The sequence below is a fragment of the Triturus cristatus genome, chromosome 7 (genome assembly GCF_964204655.1).
Source record: "Triturus cristatus chromosome 7, aTriCri1.1, whole genome shotgun sequence".
NCBI lineage: Eukaryota > Metazoa > Chordata > Amphibia > Caudata > Salamandridae > Triturus > Triturus cristatus.
In genome coordinates this window covers 1,268,249,564-1,268,265,518 of record NC_140590.1, presented here as the reverse complement: position 1 = coordinate 1,268,265,518, position 15,955 = coordinate 1,268,249,564, and the positions used below count along the sequence as shown (strand labels likewise).

Sequence of the window (15,955 nt, the reverse complement as noted above, 5' to 3'; positions counted from 1 at the left end):
GGAGGGAACTGACCGCTCTCAAAGGACTCATTGTACATGGCGGCCAGGTGCGGTAACAAAAGTTGGGCGAAGGTTTTGTAGAAGGACAGGCAAGCCGTCCAGACCGGGGGCCTTGTCACCGGGCATACCATTGATGGCGGCCAGGATTTCTTCTTTAGAAAAGGGCTCGTCAAGTAATTCCCGGTGAGGTTGGCCAGGGTTTTACCGGGCCGATCACCCTCGACGAAGCAGCGTGCTCGGGCCTCCCTACCCAGGAATGAGAGCTCACTATTGGCCTCGTTGGCAAATTCAGTGTGTTTCTCACGGAGTTGGGCAAGCGTGTCGGGGCTAGAGTCAAGAGCGTGGGAGGAGTCCAAAGATTTAATTTCCATTTCCAGTTTATCAAGAGTGCTGCGAATGGAGCGTTGGACGCCGGACTGTTTAGAAATGCATTCCCCGTGAATGACCACTTTGAAAGCCTCCCACAGAGTAGAGGGGGAGTCCACTATACCCTTGTTGAGCTCGAAGTAGGTAGTGATCGCGGTTCGGATCTCATCACAAAAGACAGAGTCTTGCAATGCATTGGAAGGGAGCCGCCAGGAGAAAGCGCGCCGAGGGGACTGGCGGTGACGGAGACTAAGCTGAACCGACGCGTGATCTGAGAGGGTGCGCGCCATATGATCGAGCCAGGAGAGAGCCAGGAGAGAGCATCTGGAGTGGTGATCCAGACATCCAGACGTGATGAACAACTGCGGGTGCCAGTAACGCAAGTGCCATCGCGAGCCTCGGGCGCATGTGACGCCAAGCGTCAAACGGGTTGTTCTCAACAAGAATAGAGCTAAGGAGTGCCGCAGCGTGCGGGTGGGAGGCGTGGGGGCCAGAACAATCTAAGACAGTGTTACATTAAAGTGTCCCCCCCCCCCCTCCCCCCCCCCCCCCCAGAGGAGCGCAGCAGTGCTAAGGGACGAAATGTGGTGCTACACTTACACAAAGAAGTCTGGGTCGTCATTATTGGGACCGTACATTGCAACGATCGTCAAAGGTTGGGCCTGGAGGGAGCCGTGGAGGATAACAAAACGCCCGGCGGGGTCAGCAATTACCTGGGACGTTTGCCAAGGAAGTCCTCTGCGTATTAGGATGTATACCCCCAGGAGTAATTGGAGTAAAAAGAAGAGTGTGATTCTCCCCAGTGCCGGGAGAGGAGTCTGGAGGCTGATGCAGGGAGCAGGTGGGTCTCCTGGACACGGCAGATGTCCACTTTGTGCCGGAGGAGATGAGCGTGTACTAGTCAAGTCTTGCGGTGGTCATTGAGACCTGAACCCTCGTGCAGATGCGTGTGATGGTGCAGTATAAGAGAGAGAGAGAGATGAGCAGTGCAACAGGACTGGAGATATCGAGGAGTGTAGTATACAAGGAAATAACCTTGAGTGCGTGTGGGGAGCGATGCAACATGACACGGCAGAGCAAGTATGGTACAGCATCGTAAGACAAGCAAGAGAACAACAGAGTGCATACTAACAAAGTCAGGCGCGCCTCAGAAGGAGGCTGCGAACACCCAGATCCACCCCTCCCACCGCCCACACCAACCCCCCAAACAGGTTGAGAAACCACCCGCAACCACCCCAAGGAACCACAACTGGGAAGGGGAAAGTTTATAGCCAAAGTGGGAATCATCCCGCGGAGGCATGGCGTCCCTCGGCATACACCCCTGCCCACAAGGCAGGGTGGCCAAGCCAGGTGTAGTAACAGACAACAGGGTAGAGAGTATCCAAAAAAGAAACAGAAGTGCCTAGCCCCTAAGCGTTGCAGTGGGGGGCAAGCCAACATGGAGCCAGGAGGTGTAGATAAGTCCAGGTGAAACCAGTGAACAGGCAGCTATGGGAAAAACAAAGTGGCAGGGTCACGGGAGGAAACAGTCAGTCATTGTCGCTTAGGTTGCCGGTAGCAGAGTCTTGAGAATTTGCAGAGGTGGAGCGATGTGTGTGATCAAGCTTCTTGGCAAAGACAAGGGCGTCCTTGGGATCCGGGAAGATGAGTGTCTTGGAGCCCTGCCTGACTCGTAGCTTGGTCGGATATGCCAGAGAATATGGAATCTCGTGTTTTTGGAGAATACGCTTCGCAGGCAGGAACTCGCGGTGGGCAGCCTGTACCGCTAGGGTGTAATCGGGGTAAAACGACAAGGAATTGCCCTGGTGGCGGATCTCACCTTTCTCCCTGGCCGCCCGGAGAATTGCGTCACGATCCCGGAAATTGAGGATTTTGACGATAATTGGGCGAGCCAGCAATCCGGGGCCTGGGTGAGGGCCAAGGGAGTGGTGGTCTCTCTCCACAATGAAGAACGGAGAAAGCATGTCGCCAAACAGTTCACGCACGAGTTGTTCCACAAAGTCCACCATCCGCGAAATATTGGTGGACTCCGGCACACCCGTGATGCGGAGGTTGCTCCTGCGGGAGCGCGCTTCCAAATCCTCGTTTTTGGTGCATATTAGATCCAGGATTTTGTCCATTTGAAGGAGTTTCTGTCGATCCTGGGTGGTGGCATCTTCAACGTCAGAGACCCTCGACTCTACGTGCAGCAAGCGAGGGTCATGCGAGTCCACCCGAGACTTGACCACATCCAGGCGTGAAGAAAACCGGTCCAGCTGGGCTGCTATGCTAGAGACCGTGGACTTTACCTCCAACATGATGGACTTGAGGTCGTCCTCCCGAGAGGCGGCCATCTCTGCGGGGGTAACTGAGTCTCCCCCATCGGCGACTGCGCTGTCCTGGTGCATCGGTCGGCTCTGGTCAAATGTGAGCCTGGGTTGCTTGGGGTCAGTCTTACCCATGTCAGCCGCCGGGAGTGGAAAGAGGACACAACTGGATGGCGAAGTGGCAGTGCCCAAAGTTGTGAGAGAGCCGACCCGGGTTTGAGAAGAAATGAATCAGGAGGGTAGTGCCAGGTGAGGTGCCGGGAACCAGTGAGTGGTGTTGGGCTGCGCACCCGCCAGCCGCCCGCCACAGAAGGCACCAACCGGGACCGCCAGGTCAGTCAGATGAGTGGTCCAGCGAAGTGCGCCTCCACGCTGGCAAGCTTGGCCTGAAGGAGTGAACCGCTGGCAGAGCTCTGTGCCACCCAGTGGGGGGCAATCACCGTGACATCAGTCCAGGTGAGGCACTCGCACAGGGGGTGCAGCCGCCGGGACGGGGCAGCGGGGATGCACGGAGGGCATGCGGGCTCCCACACGGGGCCAAAGGGCGATGTAGCAGAGACAGTACCGGCAGTTAGGAGCGGGGCCTGTGGTATGGCGTGCACGCCCTCAACCCAGCCGCGGTGGCCCCCGCAGCAAGTGCACTTACCCCTGGCAACAGGGTGCAGGCAGCAGGTGGGACACAGCAGGCGCAGACAGGCGGATGGTATGCCGAGAGGGGCTGAGGAGGCCAATCAGGTTGAGCTGCTATGTGCAGGGGCCCCCGTCGGCATCCGGTGGCAGTCGGCGCTGGGCCAAGAGGAGGACTGGAGCAAGATCCAGTGCGGCTTTGGACGATGAACGCCGCATGGGCCGGCGCATTAGTGGCGTCTGGGGCAGGTGGATGGCCCGATGAGCAGACAATGTGTCAGAGAATAGAGAGGCGGGCTGCAGAGGAGCTGGGTCGTCGTGTACAAGAGGCCGGTCAGGAAGACTGCATCCGGGCTTGGTAGGGGGCCAGGTGCTGCGGAACCAGGAGGCGGGCAGCAGCGAGGAGTCACGGGGGGCGCGCCGCCCACGTCGCCTGGCCCGGTGGGGGAGAGGCAGTTTCGACAGACGCCGGAATCTGGACGAGCGGCGCTTGCACGGAGAATCAGCAAAGGGCCAGGCGGTGTGGCACGCGAGCCCCAAGCCGCGCCCCCGGCGACCGCAGCACTCACCGGCACTTCCCAGCAGCGAAGGAGCGCAGACCACGGTTTGGCGCTCCAGGCGCGGCACGTCGCAGCAGTGCAGAGGCAGGTAGGTCCAGTGGTGTCAGCGGGAAGGCCCGACCTCGAGGAACAGGCCCAGGAGCGGATCTCGGCCCAGAAGCAGCGAGGGGGGGCGAAGATGGTAACAGGCAGTGCCCCAGGACACGGTGAGTGCAGATATATCGGAGCCAGGCGGTTTCGGTGATGCTATCTGCAGGATTCTGATGAGCTTGGCCGGCAGAGCCCACTTAAAGTGCGGCCATCTCGCAGCCGACTAAGCCACGCCCCCCCATGGAAGAATAATACTTAACGATTTGACTAAGAGAATGCATCTCATCTTACCTTAGGTAGTTTCATATTACCCAAACAGTTCAACCAATGTAGTAGAAAGATCTTTAAATTAGTTAGATATATGAAAAACAGTAATCTACTATATGTCAGAAATACAATAAAAAAGTATATGCAATTTTTGCAGCATTAGCTCTAGCGATTGCTAAAGGTACCATTGCCACATGGATAGTACAGACCTTCGAGTACTGTCATCAGTTAGCACACACAGCACTAGATGTCAAACCATGGGCACATTCTACTAGAAAAAAAGGGGCAACATTGACTTCTAGGTCTGATGTCTCTCCACAAGATGTTCATGACTGCAACACGCATACACAGACCAATATGGAGTGGATGTAGGAACACTCAAAGTGGAAGCTGAGAACAGTCAGTACTGAGAGATTCTGTTATTTCAATTCTGTTTTCAAACTCCCTCATAGGATCTAATACTGCTATTGAGTTGGTGCACAACATGTGAATCTAGAAGAGAATTCACTCTGCAAAAGAAACCAGTTATTTGCGTGCGAGAATTATTTTGTAGCTCTTCTACATCCACACACAACCTTCCCAGCTCCCCAGTGAAGGCGTGAGAGTGATACATAATTTAGAAAATTAGGGTACTTATGGTCAAGGTCACAGTGAGTCAAATTCCATTTCAGAAAAAATTATTGTATTTAAAAACCTCCAGATCGAATCACTAGAAGGCGGAATAATGCACACCATGTGAATATATTAATGTCAAGCTGCAAAATCATTGTTACAGGTAAGTAGCTGGTTTCTTATCCATGCAGTAGAAGTTCTTGTTCCTTGGTAAACCCTTTGTGTGTTACTGATTTGGAAGAAAAGCTATACTGTTCTATAGCCTCTAAGAAGAAATCAGAGCTAATTTAAATGTGTTTTATATATTGCTCACACAGGAGCAGGAGTGTTTCCAAGAGGAGCTCAGAAAGGCCCAGAGGAAGCTCCTTAAAGTGTCTCGTGATAAGAGGTAAGTGTGACCCACAGCTCTGCTAATGCCCTGTGACATTCATTGGTATCAAGGTCTAAGACCCAGAAACAGCCTTGCCTTTACACTGCAGTCCCGATCTCCTGGGGCACCTTCTTTTCTAGTATTGTAATCTATAGGAGTTTTATCTCTTATATGCTGCTATCTTAATGTATTTTAATAGATGAAAATGTTTAAGATTGGGTTGTTTTATGTATTATGTATGTATTGTGTCTTTTACATTTGTTTTTATTTTTATGTAGTGCGTTGTGTTGTACTTTTATGATCTAAAGTGATCGAAATAAAGTCTTTGATTGAATGTTCTAGTACTGTGATCCACACACAACTCCACCGAGGCACAAAAATGCTGACTTTTCTTTTTGCAGCTTTCTGTTGGATCGCCTTCTGCAATATGAAAATGTGGATGAAGACTCCTCAGGTAAGTAGGGCATTCCTAAGCTCTGTTGAGCGCAACACTTGAACTCCTCTCAGTGGTTATATTTGCACCGTAAATTGTTGAGTGTCCATTCATTTGCTTCTTGCTTCACAAGTGGTAAATGTTTGGGCCCTAACTTTTTGATTTCTTTTATGAATTACCCACGTTTCTAGTTTCTCAAAATGCATCTCTTAGAGTCCCATTTTTCTTTGTTTTCCCCCTCATCTTGCTTAGAAAGATGAAAAAATTCCAAAGGTGATATTAGTTTATCATAATGAAATTTAGAACTATTGCATGTTATGTATAAAATGTTTCCAATTTTGTAGATACATATTGTGTCTGTTCATTCTGTTTCCAGACTCTGATGCCACAGCTTCCTCTGAAAACAGCGAAGGGGATGGGCCCAAATCCTCTGATCTGCACACCCCCAAGAGGTCAGAGACTCCACTATCTCATTTTTTTGTCCATGCTAGCGCTGATTCTCACCTAGCATGCACACTTACTTTAATTGATCACACAATCATCAGTTCCCTTGAGTGAGTAAAAACTCTCACTAATGCAAGACCCAAAAGTACTCTTCAAGGAAGTGTTGACTCTGGTCCGGCTCTCCTCTTTGTCCTGCAAGCCTCATCTCTACCCCATGTTTAATACTTATTCACTGCTAGATGATGCCGAAACCTTGACATGGCTTCATTTCCCTTGATGTTGGCACTATAACTGTTATTTTTCAGCACATCTTCTCCTTTGCATGTTCCTGTGTGTGTTGCTGATACAAAATATCTTGCCATGTTATTAATTAAATCCATCTAAAAGCTTACTGACTGACACACTTTCAGCAAATCCTTCTCTGACTAAAATACTTTCAGTTGAACATCTTACTTGTAGTCCGTCTCACATTTTGTTTGCTCACTCAATGAAGTACAGCTCGCAATTCCATAACAGAATCTCCTACAGGTGGCTGGTATCCCAGTGAGCATAAGGCCCTCAAATAAAAGCTTGTAGGCTCGAAAATAAGTAGAAAAAAACAAAAAAAAACAAAAATCCTAATAAATTTTCCATGTAAAAGAAGTATTTGACTTGAATCAGAGAATATAAAATGGCCTCCCCTACTGTCATCCAGTATTTTTGCCTCAATTTTGCTGCAACCCCAACAGATTAGAAGAGGCACCCAGTTGTCCATGCCGAGTATCCTCAAACATGGGGTCTAGCAGGACTGTTTCATCTAGATGAGACAGTCTCTAGACAGTCCTATGTAAAATACACCTGAGTTTTTATCGCATTGTTATTAAATACTCTATCTGGTATAGTTCTGCAGATGTGCAAGGCTTGTCAAGACTGAATGGCAGCAAATTTCTTGCAGCTCAACCAGGCTAGTGGTGCTTATCGCAAACCACAAGCAGCACTTTTTTAACATGCATATTACTGCTACTACTAAAGATTTTTATTTTTAGTCGTTGCTAGTTGTTTTTACCAGGTTAGCAGACATAATCCTTAAGTTCCTTTTCTTTCCATCAGGAATTGAACTGTGGTTTGGGGTGTGGCTGTAAATGCCCATCTGGACTACTCCAGCACATTGTGCAGGACCTTCTGAATATCTATTGCCTTGAATACGAAGGACTCAGAATACCTTTGATCGGACCATATTTTATTTTTGAAAAGAGATCATATATCACTTTCCAGCTAATTCCTGCATTGTTTGCCAGCTACAGACCACAACACATAAAAAAATTCTATATTTGATTATCATTGTTTGTACTATCTATCACCATATTATCTGTGCCCCAAGTTTTCCATATGAGCCCATCAGTGGGATCTTCTGAGTGCTAGTTTACTGCTACTAAATATTCCAAAATTTAGTTTGAAATCCTGAGGGATTCCCCCTTTTTTAGGTCTTGCTTAGCGTTGCAGTGCATGCGGTGCTTGCTCGGCGAGACCTAAAGTGAGAGAGGAGATTTCAGAAGGGGACTTGAAGCCCCGCCCATCATTTTCATTGGGTCGCGTCAGCATTTATGCTAAATGCTGGTTTCCCATTGAAAAGGATGGTTTTGGATCACTGCCCTTTCTCCCTTTTGGATGGCCCATCCGGACTGGGTCGTCTTCTTCACGGCTGTTGTGAAGCAATTCCTTCTCTTTATAGGGGGCCATCTGTTTCTAATTAGTTCATCGCTTGTTTCATTCTGCAGAGTGAGCTTTAGGGGGCCATCTGTTACTAATTAGTTAATCGCTTGTTTTCACTGCAGGCACGCACAACGCGCATGTCACGCTTTCACTTTCCTAGTTATTTTAGCAATGTGTGGGCTGCTTATTGTGTTAAATATCGATGGTTCTTCAATGCTTATCTCAAGGTAGGTTGATCTGTGTTTTTGACATGATTGTTTATTTAAAATGGAAAAACATCCTTTATATATGCTTTTGTCAAAATGAAAAGGTGTCCTGGGCTCTCTTTTGCAATACACATAGAAATAGCGGCGATTCCGGGCCCCGAGGAAGCATGAGCCGCAAGCTGCTGGCCGAGCAGCCTGCCGCGCTCAGCCCCTCCCAAAGCGTTGATCTGTCCTTGCCCCGTACGCCTCCTCACACTGACCCACCTGCCTTGCGCTTTCGTCAAAATTAAAAGGCGTCCTGGGCTCTCTTTTGTAATGGGCATAAAATATGCATGAAAGAAAAACTATTCTCAATGCAGGAAAAAAATAATAACTAGAAACCGAAAGCAAGAGTGACAGCTGGTCGGAACAATTAGCTGCATCATGAGATCTACAGCCACACAGCGGAGAGCTTATATTTAAATCTCAAAGGCCGGGAATGCAGCAGTGTCTCTAAAAAAATATATATGTTTATCGTTATAAACAAATGAAAAAAACTCTACTTATCAATAATGATGTGAAGTTACTGAAAATACTATTGAACTCAAATGTTTTAAAACTTGACCCACGCCACTTGCGCATATATGTAACATACATGCACACAGTGTCGCGTCAGAAGCGTCATCACGAGCCCGTGCATCCCCGCCCTTGCAGCCCTAACACGTCCCCGGATCGCGGGTGAACCGGTAATGAAGAACCCCAGGCCCCCGTTATAATCTGCGACCAGCACGGACAGCGGCCTGTCAGCCGCGCAGCCGTCACTCACTGCCGAGTGTCACCGGTGCAAACTGCAATTTCCAGAAACACACGTCTGTATCAATAGCACAATCCTGTGGTGGGAAAGATGGGGGCGGGCTGCCGACCAGGGCCGAGTGGGTGGAATCTGCCTGCACACCACGATATTAAGAAACAGATAAATACAGATAGGTATGCAGAGTATGATATGCTATTTATTACCCCTGTTGGGCATGAGGAGGGGTCATGACGCCCCTCCCCTTCCTCAGCACAGATAATAAACTGCACATTCCGCATTGGCGGTTTAGACCCTGGTGCTTTTCATGGGCAAAATCTTGGCTGTTTAGGTCGGCCTGATTGTGTCTGGTCATTCGCTAGCTGCATTCTCATGATTTCTGGGAGCTAAACCATAGCGCTGGGACACTTTGGTGGAAGTAACTATGCGCTTTACAAATTACTTTATTGTTATTTTTTATAAAGAAAGGTGTGTAACCATAACCAGGACGGAGATTAAATCTCTTTGCAATCAGTATGGGCCCAGTGGGTTTCTCTGTAAAGTGCCTGTAACAAAGAATCTGTGAGGCAGTAAGCAGTGACTTCTAAACCAGTTATTGTACACTACAGAAATAACTGGAATGTGACCGTTAATAATAAATGGGTGGGTGTGCCGTCATCAGTACTCTTCTTGTAAATAACATGTTTTAAGGGCAGATTTGCTAGCATACAAAGACATATATGTAAGGATATGATCGACAAAAATGCATATTACGGAACTGTGACATCATGGCTTCGTCAGCATAGCAAGAAAGACAAAAAGAGAGAAAATGGAACAAGAGCAGAGTCACACTGGGGAAATGTTCATTGTAGACCGCGCTCGTAAAGCAAGTTTTGAAGGGCCAAATGGGCTGATGAGACGGTACCCTGTCATAGTACAGAGAAAGAAGATATCATGGGTAACGGTGTAATCTGGTACAATATCACCACGAGGCCAAAACCTAGTGGTTTGTAAATGTTACTAGAATCTCAAGATGTCCATATAGGACCATAATATACAAGGCACCAGTTATATATTTTTAATAGTACACATATATTTTGGTGGAGTTACATTGAAAAAGTTGTTTTCTTCAAAGTCTAGCTAACAATGTCCACTGATTGCAATCTGAATGTTTAGGATTTATCTTTCTTGAATACGTTGTTTACAAAGCAATGGGCAATGGTGAGGGTCAGTGTATTAAGGCGATTCTGTAGCTGCTCTCCTCATAATTATGTATTTACAGCATTTGCCGCATAATTTGCAACATTTGCATGTTTCACCAAAAGTGTGATATCTATCTCAAAAGAGAGAAAGAGCCACATTATTTGCAGTTTTTACCACATATGTTAGATAGCCGTATCGCGTACCTTGGTTCCCCATACTGAAGACCCCACCCTGATAGTCCTGACAGTGGTAAAGCTCTGCAGAGCGATGCACGCGTGGCACGTACATGACGCAACTCTATGAAAGAGCAACATCCCCAGCTTCGGGAGAGCTCTGCTTTTGACACCACCTGCTGGCAAAGCCCAGAGTGTGGCATTCGGTGCGCAAACCTTAAAAAGAGTCGCAGCTCCAGCTACAATACTCTTCTGGGTTTTACACTGCACCTCACAAACTTAGAACGCCATTAAATTATGAATATCGTGAAGGATGAACGTCTACAGCTACAGGATATTTCCATTTTACAACCATGAGGTGGCAATCCCAGAGAGCTCTAAATTATGCAAATCTTGAACGGAACGTCATGTCCAGCTACAGTAGTCTTCTGTTTTTAAAACACATATCGCCAGTTTAGAGGGCCCCAAAAATTAGGCTTTGTAAATTAAGTAAAGCGCCCAAAATTAGGATTCGCAAATTATGCAAAACTTCAAAGGCGTAACATGTCCAGCTACGGGATTCTACTAGTTTAAAAACACAGGGTACAAGGTCAGGTGTTGCATACCTTATGCAGGTCATCGAAAGTGTGACGTCTACAGCCACGAGGGTCCACTTTCCTTTTTTTCAGTGAATTTGTTATTACACTAATAGTGTATTATTCACGTTCAGTGTGATAAAAAATGGAGTACAAAAAACTGGAATATGACTATCCCTGTCAGCTGAGATAAGGAAAAAACGATTTTATATGTATGCCGTGTGCCTTCTCGTGTGTTTACTTGAGAGACAGTGTGTGTGTATGTTGCATGTGTAAGCATGAGTATGTGAGTAAAAATAAAAGGTATGGCATTTAGTGTCGCTTCAGTTATTCCTGGCTTTTTGGTTTCCTGTGGAAGAAAATTGAGTTAGCGGTAAGTATGGTTGTAATTACCTTTCAGGGTCAGTGCTGGGCACCAAGATCCAGATCGAGAGGTAAGTTAGGTAGTTGGAGGATAGGTAGGCACCCAGGAGTTGGGCACCGGGGGCCGCAGGGCGCCGGGTGCAGGGGTGCCTTTTGGTGTTGGGAAATCTTACCCTCTGCTGGTCGCGGTTGGAGGGGTCCTTGGTTCTGAGACTGCAGGTGTCGTCAGGAGCGTCGAGGTGGGTCCTTGGGTGCTGGATTCGGGTTCACAGTCGCCGGGGGGACGTCCTCGTGGTGTTTGTCCACTTCAGCACCGGCCAGTCTTGGCGGGTGCAGAGTGTGCAGGGTTCGCGGTTCCTGGCTCATGCCAGGGGTCAGTTAATTGCTTTGAGCAATACCACTGCTTGTGGGAGTCCCAGATGCTTAGAGTCACAAGGTAGCCAGGTCCTCCGGGGTTTGTGAGGTTGCTGGCCATGGGAGATGCCGGGATTTAGCAGGAGCAGGTTCGAGGGTCCACAGGCCGGTAGGGCTGGGGCCAAAGCAGTTGGTGTCTTCCTCTTGTTAGCAGCTGCACGGCAGGTCTTCTTGCTTCTTGATCTTCTTTGTTGTTTCGGAATCTGGATCGAAGGGAGGTTCAGGGTGCCCCTAAATACTAGATTAAGGGCGTTACAGGTAGGTAAAGGGCAGGGACCAATGGGTCCCTGCCCTGGGGTGGGTACACCCCCTATCCTGCCACTCTCTTGTGGGAGGGGGGCAGTAGCCTAGTGCTCGTTGGGCAGGGCTTCCTATCTTCAAGATGGCGAGAGCCCGGAGATGTGCTTCACCTCACCTCCCCCACCTGAGGGGTGGGGTTAGCAGAGGCTGGCACACCCCCTTTCCTCCTTGGGGTTTATGGCCAGTCTTCCCGCAAGAGTGGGGGTTAGAACCAGTAGGGGCCAGTTGCTGAGTACAGCAAGTGGCCTGGAGAAGCTCACAAAGGCAGAATGTCTTTGTAGCTTCCCCTGCCCATCCTGGGGGAGGAGACCTAGCACCTCACCCAGTATGTGCATTGTTGCAGGCCCAGGAGAGCGGATGGCTCTCTACCCAGGGGTCCAGCAACATGTCTGCCATGTGGCAGCCTAGGCAGCCCCTCAGACAAGACATGGGTTGTAGGTTAGGTTCAGGGGGCATCTCTAAGATGCCCTCTGTCGTGCATTGTACATTAAATCCCACACTGGCATCAGCGCGGGTTTAATGTGCTGAGAAGTTTGATATCAAACTTCTCAGTCTTCAGTGCAGCCATCATGGTGCTGTGGAGTTCGTGTTGACGATCTCCCAGCACCATATACTCTTAAATGGCAGCACTGCACTTACAGTGCCCAGTAATGGACCTGGGTACTGTAGAGGCACAGGGCACATGCACCTGTGCCCACACCACTGGCATAGGACACCCAGCTAGAGGGGTGGCTGATGTATGCCAGGGCAGTGTGGGTTGTGGGCATGGCACACGGGGATGTGTGCCCTGTCGACTCTGTTTGGTTCTGCACCCAGACACTCAACCTGCAAAGGCAGTGTGTGTGTGTAAGGGTACAGGGCCCCTAAGGGTGGCACAATAAGTGCTACAGCCATTGGGGGCCTTCTCTGGTCACAGTGCCCTGGGTACCATTTACCAGGGGCTGACCTGTGGCCAGAGATGCCAATTGGGTTTAGGTTGTCATGCAGTTTTAGGGAAGGAAGACAGGCCCTGGGTACCTGATTGGCAGGAGCCCAGGGCACACTCAGTCAAAGCACATCAGCAATTCAGCAAAAAGTGGGAGGCATACCATGCAAGAAAGATGGCACTTTCTCACGGCCGTTACACCCACTCCGTGTGAGACACGGTTGCGCAAGTGCTGCTCAGTGCCCGGAGGAGGCCCGGGCTGTGCTCTCTCGAGCGGTTGCTGAAGGGAGAGACGCAGCGAAGTTTACCATCCGCTGTGGGCTGGATACCGCCGACGCACCTGGCAGGACGATTGCTACGTCAGTAGCCCTTCGAAGCTACGCCTGGTTGTATTCGACTGTTTTTTCCAGGGATGTCCATTCCACCCTTATGGACATGCCCTTTGATGGCCGTCGCCTTTTCGGCGACAAGGCAGACAATGCGCTAGAGCGCTTTAAGGACTCTCGGGCTACGGCCAGGTCCTTGGGCCTCTCCACCACCTGCCCTGCGCAGTCTGCCTTTCGCCCCTTTCATGTCTACGGAAGGGGTGTCCCGCTACGTCACGCCCAGAGCCACAGGCCGGCGCAAGGCGTTCAGCCCCAGCGCTGCCGGGTACGTGGGAACCACCGCCGTGGTTCTGGGGGCCAGCGGAAGGGCCAGTCCACCACAGCCCCCTCTGCAGCAGCCTCCAAACCCTCATAGTCCGACCTTTCAGGGCCACCTAACGCCAGAGGGCGGCAGGATACGTCATCACCTCCCCACTGGCGCATCATCACGTCGGACATGTGGGTTTTGCAAATAGTCCAAAGGGGCTACTCCCTCCCCTTCAAGACTACCCCTCCATCCATGCCACCTCAGTACCATCGCATGTCGGAGGATCACCTGGCCCTTCTCCAACAGGAAGTTTCGGCACTCTTGGACAAGGGTGCCATCGAGCGCATTCCTGCCCTATTAGTAGGTCGTGGTTGTTAGTCCCACTAGTACCCAAGAAGGACAAAGGCCTGCGTCCTATCTTGGATCTCAGGAATGTCAACCACTTCCTATGGAAGGAGAAGTTCAAGATGTTGATGCTCGCTCAGGTCTTGTCTGCCCTCGACCCTGGAGACTGGATGGTAGCGTTGGACTTGCAGGAGGCTTACTTTCACATCCCGTCCTGCCGGCCCACCTGCGTTACCAGCGGTTCACAGCAGGCCACGAGCACTTTCAGTTTACCGTGCCCCCCTTTGGCCTTACCAGCGCCCCTCGGGTGTTCACGAAAGTGATGGCGGTGGTCGCAGCTCATCTGCGCAGATCAGGGGTTTCAGTCTTCCCCTATCTTAACAACTGGCTGTTGAAGGCGGGCTCGCCCCAGGCTGTCTTCTCCCGCCTTCGGCCGACCACCTGCATTTGCTGGGGTTCTCCATCAACGTGCCGAAGTCACACCTGACCCCCTCTCAGAAGCTCCTCTTCATCGGAGCGATTCTGGCCACAAAGCTGTTTTGAGTTTATCCTCCCGAACAGCGAGTCCGGGATATTCGTGCTATGATTCCAATCTTTCAGCCTCTATCCCGGGTTTCGGTCAGGATGACCCTCAGGCTGCTGGGGCTGATGGCCTCCTATATCCTGCTGGTGGGTCATGCCAGATGGCATATGTGGGCTTTGCAGTGGGACCTGAAGTTCCAGTGGTCCCGAACATCAAGGGGATCTTCCGGATTGCGTCCTGATCTCGGAGGGCACTGCACACCAATTGCAGTGTTGGCTTACGAACCAGGATTGGGTCGAAGGCCGATCCCTCTCCCATCTTAAACCGGAGTTCACAGTGGTGACCAATGTATCACTTCTGGGATGGGGTGGCCACATGGGGGAGGTGGAGATCAGAGGCCTCTGGTCTCCAGCGGAGTCTGGGCTCCACATCAACCTTCTGGAGCTTCGGGTGATTCGTCTTGCACTCACTGCATTTCTTCTCTCTGTCCGGGGAAGATTAGTGCAGGTGTTCACAGACAACACCACCGCCATGTGCTACTGCAACAAACAAGGCGGGGAGGGGTCGTCGACCCTATGTCAGGAGGCTCTCCGCCTCTGGACATGGCTGGAACATCAGGGCATATCCCTGGTGGTTCAGCACCTGGCAGGTTCTCTGAACGCCAGGAAGGACGAACTCAGCCGCAGGTGCATGATGGATCACGAATGACGTCTTCACTCGGAGGTGGTGCAAGGTCTCTTTCAGCAGCGGCGAGAGCCTTGGTTCGATCTATTCGCCACCGAAGAGAACGCGCAATGTGAGCAGTTCTGCGCATTGGAATTTCCTAGGCGGCACTCGCTAGGTGACACTTTTCGTCGCGAGTGGAGTTGCGGTCTTCTATACGCCTTTCCGCCTATACCACTTCTGCCCAGAGTGCTGAAGAAGATCAAGCACGACTGTACCCAATTCATTCTTGAGGCTCCGGATTGGGCACGGAGAGTCTGGTATCCCAAGCTGTTCCACATGGCCATCGATCCTCCGATCAGGCTGCCTCTTCGGGAGGATCTTCTGTCGCAGCAGCAGGGGACGGTCCTCCACCCGAACCTGTCCTGCCTCCACCTCCTTGCGTGGAAATTGAACGGTGGCAGTTGATGTCGTTTGACCTGCGTCCAGAAGTCTGGGATGTTATCTTGGCAGCCAAGCGTTCCTCCAGTAAGACGGTATACGCCTGCAGATGGAACAAATTTGTAGCATGGTGCACAGCAACGGCTGTGGATCTCCTTTCCACCCCTCTTTCTCAGGTTCTCTTGTTCCTCCTTTCTTTGGCCCAGCAGGGCTCTGCTCTGGGCACTCTTAAGGGCTACCTTTTGGCCATTTCAGCCTTTCTTAGGCTTCCTGATCAGCCTTTTCTTTTCAAGTCCCCTGTTGTAAATAGATTCCTTGAGGGCATTACTCATCTTTTTACTACTATTCCTTTCTTAATGCCTCAGTGGGACTTGAACTTGGTTCTTACCTACCTCATGTGCGCTCCCTTTGAGCCGCTACATAACTGTCCTCTCAGACTTCTCACTTTGAAAACTGCCTTTCTGGTGGCTATCACCTCTGCACGTAGGGCGAGTGGGCTACAAGCTCTTTCTTTCAACCCTCCCTTTCTGGCTATCCATCCGGACAAGGTTTTCCTGAGAACTAGACCTTCCTTCCTGCCCAAGGTGGTTACTTCTTTCCACATTGGCCAAACCATCACTTTGCCCACCTTCTTTCCGCCTCCGCATCCTTCAAA

General features: G+C 50.3%; 1 protein-coding gene across 2 annotated transcripts in view; it reads left to right on the top strand.

Moving 5' to 3' along the window:
* INO80E (INO80 complex subunit E) overlaps positions 1-15,955 on the top strand; it is a 173,636-nt gene that overhangs the window by 77,049 nt on the left and 80,632 nt on the right. For both annotated transcript variants that reach the window (XM_085618782.1, XM_085618781.1), the window contains exons 3-5: positions 5,146-5,216; positions 5,600-5,652; positions 6,008-6,083. In XM_085618782.1, the coding sequence (XP_085474908.1) occupies positions 5,146-5,216; positions 5,600-5,652; positions 6,008-6,083 (200 nt within the window). The remainder of the gene's footprint in view (positions 1-5,145; positions 5,217-5,599; positions 5,653-6,007; positions 6,084-15,955) is intronic.